The sequence below is a fragment of the Rhagoletis zephyria genome, unplaced genomic scaffold, assembly GCF_001687245.7.
Source record: "Rhagoletis zephyria isolate East Lansing unplaced genomic scaffold, Rhagoletis_zephyria_1.1 Rzeph_scaffold_13211, whole genome shotgun sequence".
Taxonomy (NCBI): Eukaryota; Metazoa; Arthropoda; class Insecta; order Diptera; family Tephritidae; genus Rhagoletis; species Rhagoletis zephyria.
Window position 1 is genome coordinate 1 of NW_016170282.1, and position 7,539 is coordinate 7,539.

Here is a 7,539-nt window from a genome sequence, read left to right on the forward strand (position 1 = left end):
GCAAAGATATTCGAACAGAGTAAAGAAATTGTTAATCGTTCAGAAACAATTGGCAGTGTTTTTTATTTTTTTTATTTTTAGTTCTGTACATATGTACATATGTACGTACGTACATACAGGCTATACATATATCTTAGGTAAATTCTACATTTCTTTTTATTTTCGAATTTAAATTTCGTACATCGTTTTCCTTCGTTTTTATGAGTCAAGTGAATCGGTTTTTAGTTTTTGTTTATGTACACATTTTATGTGGATGCTGCATTCATGAGCGAACTCTTTGCGTATGGGTATACATATTTATGAGCTGCGTGTGGATTAGTTTTCCCAAAGAAGAAAATTTTTGTTTTTTATGATTTTAGAATTTATTTTAGAAATTGTTTACATGCATTTATTTTACAATTACTGGTATTTTATTTAAGTATAGGTATCTAACTCTCGATGAGTGTTTCAGATAATCGCTCTTAACGAGTTTGTAAACAAAATATGTCCATACATAAATATGTACCTAGTATATTGGCTTTAATTGAAGAACTTGAAGTAGCAAATAGTCTAGTCAAATTCATAACTGCTTATTGCAAATGCCCACTCAAGGGCGAACTTGAACTGAAAACAAATACCGGACCTTACTCAATGCACTCATCACAAGAGACAGTAGCAATCAGACATGGAATTTCCTCAAACTCGAGACCATACCTAAACGATTGTAGGTAGGTAAATATAGAAAAAAAAAATATGGTCATTTAAAAACTAGACAACAATAAATTGGTCAGTTGAGAGCTGCGCGCAAATTTTAAATTACATAAAAAATGATTTTAAATTTAGTCATTTTAGAACTGACTTAAAATTGTGTAATTTAAAAACGGGACATAAATTTATGGCAAATTAAGAAATGGATCTACATTAATGTTAATTTAAAAATATAACATACAGCTTTTGGTCATAAGGTAATAGTAATTTTAAAACTGGACATAAATTTATGGTCATTTTAAAACTGGACATAAATTTATGGTCATTTTAAAACTGGCCATAAACTTTTGGTCATTCAAAACTGATTAAAAACTTAAAGTCATCTTAAACCCGGGCAGAAATTAATGGTCATTTAAAACTTGGACATAAATTTATGGTCATTTAAGAAGTGGACGCAAAACATTAGTATTTTAAAAACTAGACTTAAATTTTTGTTGATGTAAGAACTGGACATAAATACAAAGGTCAGCACAGAATTTGTTGGTCATTTAAAGCCTGGACAGACATTAATTTATGCAAAACTAGGAAACAACTTTTGCTAATTTAGAAACTGAACATAAATTTATGTTTATTTAATAAGTGCAGTAAATTGTTGGTCATGTGAAAACCGTACATGAACTTTTGGTAATTTATTTACTGGACATCAATTCGTGGTAATTTTAAAAGTAGACAAAAATTTATAATCAAGTTGAGTCTGGACATAAGTTTCTAATAATTTAAAAAGTAGGTTTAAATTCTTGTTCATTTAAAACTTAGACATAAAAATATTCAACAATTTCAATAACCACAAATTCGCAACAATTTAGCGCAAAACCTTTATTCTCTCTAAGTTTTCGAGTGCAGATGGCAAAGAGAACACTCGGTTTAGTAAAATAAAAAAAACTCACTCATTCACTTAAGTATTTCGCAAGCCTTACGAGCATACATATTTAAGCTGGCAGACAGTGCGTATACGTACCGAAAAGACGCTATGTACTTAGGAAACATATTGACATACTGCATACGTGCATACATACACATGTACATACATACATACAAACTTACTAACTATAAGGCGTACAAAAACGTTGAAAAACAATTATGTATGTATATTTCACATTTATCTATTTAAAAAAAAAACAAAAAAACATGATTGTTTATGAAAAATATTTGTCGATTATTTTCAATCAATTCACGCGAATTTCAACAAACTGAGGTGGCGAAAATGGAAATGGAAATTTTACGGCGGTCAACCGCATACCAGATACACCAGCCAGCCGCCCACATGCGGCAGGCAGGCGATGAAATAGAATTCAGAAATAGCATAGCAAAAACAAAGTTGGAGAAAAACAAAAAATAAAAAAAATAATATGGTAAGTGTAAACAAAGCCCTCACTGATTTTATGCAGAAAACCAACAACAATTTAATGCGTCGAACTCAGCTGACCGCCATGATGAAAACACCTAGTAAATAAGAGAACAATGAGTTCACAGGTGTGACGTCACGCACAGGTTCATAGACTCACTCGGCTATACATGCACATATGTAAATATATGTACTCACATACATATGTACTTGTGTATGTGTATAAAATGAAAAACAAAGTAGAAAAGGCAAAACAAACATTTATATTTCTTTGCTGCGCAGAAAGCTCAATACTTGCCAAATATTATTAATAAACCTTCCCTGGACCCGAGTCCAACAAAAATGCTGCCAAATTATGTGAGCTTTTTTTTGAGGTGTATGTATGTATGTTTATTAGTAAATTGAACTGAGCAGCTGTGGCAATTTATTTAAATTTAATGCATCTTCACAAATTATTGTTTCAAAAAATTAAGCGATCAGAATTTCAGAAATCTTTTGGAACAAAAACGAACAAGAATTTTAAGAATAATAAAAAAACGATCAAAATTTTACAGAGACTCTTTATGCACATTATTTATCTACTTATGAACAATTTAATGCAGCAAACTTTTTTTTTAAACCAAGTTCATTCACTACATATACATACATTGTATGTATGTATGCAAATAAATAAATGCTTATATTTGTTGGCATGTATTGCACTATTTGGCAGCGCTTACAAAGCATTAGAAAATACATACATACATATGTACATATACATAGGAAAAAAAAAACAAAAACATTTTATTCTAAATGTGAAATGCTAGGAATGAAAATAGAATTCACGAGCGCATCACGGAAATTGAAAATCAAAATAGTGCAATAAAATACATAAATTCACTTCACGAGACACGAAAAGCAGCAGCAGCGCACGCTTGAGTGATCAATGAAACTAAATGAGCATCTAGTATTTAATTAGAAATTCACAGTTATTCACATATGTACTCACATACATATGGATGAACGGTGTTTGGTTTATTAAATTTGCAATGTTTTTCAAGAAAAAATTTTTTTTTTGATATTCTTTCATAAAAATATGTTGCATGCTTTAACAAAAACCATACAAATCACATTTTCAAACTCAATACAGAATTTAGAAAAATTCCACAAATTTTTATCTAAATTTCATGCTTTTTAACCAGAACGTTTACAATTTTTTTTCAGTAGGATTATACAATTTTAGTAAAAAAGGTGCAAGTTTTGAGCGGCTAAAAATTCGCATTGATTTTTAATATATATATATTTTTTTTTTTTGTTGATGGCGTTTTGCACTTTTTTCCATATAAGCATTAAAATTTTGTGGAAGAATATGCGCGAGACCGTTTGCGAAAAAATGTAAAAAAAAATTCAACGCCAGGTTTTCCAAATTTCGCAATTTATGTGAAAAATCCGCAAAAGCCACCAGCAAAAAAAGAAAATATTAAAAATCAATGCGATTTTTTAGCTGCTCAAAACTTGGATTTATGTTATTAAAATTTTATAAGCCTCTTAGCTGCATACTCAAATAAGTTATAAATTCCAGGTTAAAAAGCACGAAATTTAGATACAAATTTGTGAAATTTTTCTTAATTCTCCATAAAGTTTGAAAGTGTGATTTATTTGGTTTTTGTTAAAGCATGAACCATGTTTTATTAAAAAAATATCAACAAAACTTTAGCTTGAAAACCATTGAAAATATTAAAAACAAAACACGATTCATCAATTTTTGACCGCCATTGTACATACACATATGTATGTATGCACACGTCTATTAAATACATATATATCCAGGTATGTACGAGGGCCAATCAAAAAGTAATGATAATCAGTAAGTATGTATATTTATTATGCAATAATTATTCCTTTAACTTAAATTTATTTTTCAACGACGCCGACACATTTAGTCCATCGCTTCTCTAGAGCTTTTATGTCTTAAAAAAACAGAAAATTATTTCTCTTGATCCTCGAAAAATGCTTTTACGGCAGCTATCGTCGTCGAATTTCATGCCTCTGAGCAATTCCTTGAAGCGAGGAAGGAGATAGAAGTCGCTTGGGATAGGACGTTGAAGAACGCCCGGTACAATGTTCTTCTTTATTCAGTGTTCTAAGTCGCTTTAACTTCTCGGCCCACTTTCGGAGCTGTATGATATTTAGGAGCAAAGTTGCCTTTTATTTCCTCTATGTCGACACGTATTTCTGTTCAGGCATTGGTACCTTATGAGTTACATATATATCGCTCGTACTATAAAACCTTCTTAATGCTCGAAAATGTCCAATTTTACGACCTCATATCGAGTTCAATGTCATTGGTTTTGCGACTACTAAGGATTCTTTTCGTGACCCTAGTAGTCATGTTGTATGCAACTGAATACCGTTGCATTAGTGTGGTTAGGCATACCCGTTTATCATTACATTTTGATTGCCCCTCGTGTATATGTACATCCTATCTCGGCAGTCAGTTCGAAAAACCTTTTTCTCAGAAAATTTTACAACAATGCCCTATTTCAGAATTTCATTGGAAAACACCATATGTCAGTATTTTGTTGAAGAACACCCTATCTCAGCTGCCGATTCAAAAATACCCTATCAAAGCTCATATTCAATGTATTTTCGTTTGAGATAGGGTGTTTTTGAATCCTGAGATACGGCGTTCTTCAACAAAATTCCGAAGTTGGGCGTTGTTGGAAAGTTTTCCGAGATAGGGCGTTTTCGAACTGGCTGCCGCGATATGTCGATCTTCCACTCAGCCATCGATATACTCTAATAATGACTTCCGCATGAAACTGAAAAATAACTTGCACGGTTTGTTTTTATGCGGGTTTATATAACGAAAAAAAAAAATTGGTTCATTGCAAAACAAATAATTTCAAATGTTTTCCAGAAAACGGGAAACGAATCAACAACAAATTAAATTAAAGCCCCGGGAATGTGCGACTGATGATGTCCTTTGTACTTTCTTCTCTGAAGTTTTCCTATTTTTCATCATTTTAAGCTTGTTGAGCTTAATTCTTTCATAAAAGGACATCGCGGTCAGAGGGGATCCAAAACACATTCGAGTTTGTTTTGTGAAAATAAGTATAAATATCCGTTGGTGCTATCAAAACTAAAACAAAGTTTCCCGCCAGAGAAAACCAGAACAAAACGCCAGTGACAACACTTTCCTTTGCGGATTTAAGTGCATCCTTTGCATATTTTTTTAACCACTAAAGCACCCTCCTGGTAGTAACTAGCACTTTCCAATGTCACACCGGTGCCTATAAGCCCAAATATGAGCTTGGTTCTTGAAAAAAACAAAATGTGAATTTAAATTAAGTGTAGCCACACTCCTCGGATGCCTCAAAATAGTCGCAAAGTATTATTGTAGCCAATTGATGCACACAGTTTGACATTCATTGTGACGTACAATGCACAATCAAAACATAAACACCACTCAAATTAAAAACGCTTAACAATTCGCTCACAAAAAGATTCCATTTTCGCTTTTCACTGCTCAATCACTAAGTCACCACCTCACTACAACAACTCACTCGCAACAAGTTCGCCGTTCCCATGCCCGTCGAAGGCGCTGGTGGTGGTCCACCTAAGCCACCCACTCCAGCTACACCAACACCAGCTGCAGCGCCATTGCGCATGGCCATCTTCAGCTCACGCCTGTTGAGCGTTGCTGGCGACAGCCGCGTTTCACGTATCCTAGCCTTCGCCGTGCCGCCGTCGCGCACCCCACCGCCCACAATCGAGCCACGTGTGCCGCTATGCCTTCGCAACGCGTACGCTGAGCTGTGGCCGTTGTCGTAGCCGCTGCTGTTGGCGCCACCATCGCCGCCGCCACCGCCACCGCCACTGCTGCTTGTCGTAAACGTCTGCAGCTCGTGTTGCGCGTGACGCAAACTCGGTGGCTTTGACGAGCTCAGTTTGAACGCTTACGCTGGGCACCGGAGCTAGACGCGAAAAACTGTGCGACATAAACGCGCTCGAACGCGGAATTCAGACGAAAATAACGAAAAATCGTTCAGCTACACAGAACGCGCGTCCAGTGTCTGCAAGTGATTGCGAGCATCAAGCGGACGACAAAACGACTGAACACTGAATTTGACAAAAAAAATTTAAAAAAAATTCTAATATAATTTTTCGTTCGCGAGTTACAAATTTACAAATTACTACATTTATGCACTTAATTTAAACAGAGAATAACGCGGACACTATCGTCGTTGTCGTTGTTCGGGGTTTTTCTTTTTTTTTTAATTTTTGTTGTATTTTCGTGGTCGCAGCGCCACCAGTGCAAGTACCGTCTTTCCGGAAAATCTGACCTCGACTGTTTCAGCGCGAATGGAATGGCGCAGCTGAGTGAGCGCGAGCAGCAAATTTCGTCGTCGACAAAATTTGCACATTTCACTGAGCATCCAACCGCCGAATGACATGACGTCCCACTGACAGTCAAATTGTCGCGCTGAATAGCGGGCAAATCGTCAACTGTGCGGGCGTGCTAAATGGGAAATGGGAATGGCGATCACAGCGATCAAAACACAGCAATATGCTGCCACTTTGCATGCCATTCATTTCAGATAAATACTATGTAGGTAGGTACATAAATATCGTTGTACATAGACTTGTAGACAAATTCCCAAATGAGCTGTGGTAAACGTGTGCGCACCAAATTGGTACAACTAATTACCGTAGGAAGACAATAGCGCGAAAAAACAATAGCTGAACGATAAGTAACAAATCGGGTGGATACGATCCGGTGATTCAATAAATCGCATAGAATTTAAAATCACGAAAAGTAAACGCAGCGTTAAAGCATGTTGTGAAAAAAAAGTGTAGCGGGAGACTGAAAGATTTTTCTCCACAAAAAATTTTAATGGAAATAATCTTGTGTAACACAAACGAGCACGATCCTTGCAAAAATCGACATTCTATTCTATCTCTTCTTATCGTTTTAGTTTTCACCATCATTTCTATTGTTATCGATATTTTTTAATTATCGATAACTATATCATTTATCGATGTTGTTGTCAAAACATAAAATTACCGATATCGATATCACTGCAGGCAGCATTTTTTGTTTCAATACCATAAAAAACGAAGCGATAGAAACAGGGAGCTCAAGAAACTGAAATATGTGTGTCGAAAAAACGCCGAAAGAGGCGAAGTTTAAATCATTTTTAACTTAGAAAGAGTGTCAGCGATTTATTTTCAGTATCGATTTTTTATGGTTATCGATGGACTTATCGCTATCGCTATGGAAGTCAGGCGCCCTTTGTAGTCGCTGACCGTCAGAATTTCAATAACTTGTTATCGATATCTTTTGATAATATCATCTTTACTTCAAATACATTTCTACGATTCTATGGTTCGGTAATAAATATTTTCATAATGCCTCTCTGAATATTGGGCGCGCTTGTGACTTTTAGCAACCTTACTCAATTTTA

General features: G+C 35.0%; 1 protein-coding gene across 1 annotated transcript; it reads right to left on the bottom strand.

Annotated features, from left to right (window-relative positions):
* Positions 1–5,637: 5,637 nt before the first annotated feature.
* On the bottom strand, positions 5,638–6,006 carry LOC108378034 (putative glycine-rich cell wall structural protein 1; the record flags this gene model as incomplete). The annotated part of the gene is made up of 1 exon (XM_017634333.1): positions 5,638–6,006. A coding segment is annotated over one exon (369 nt), but the record flags the coding sequence as incomplete, so codon positions are not given.
* Positions 6,007–7,539: the final 1,533 nt, after the last annotated feature.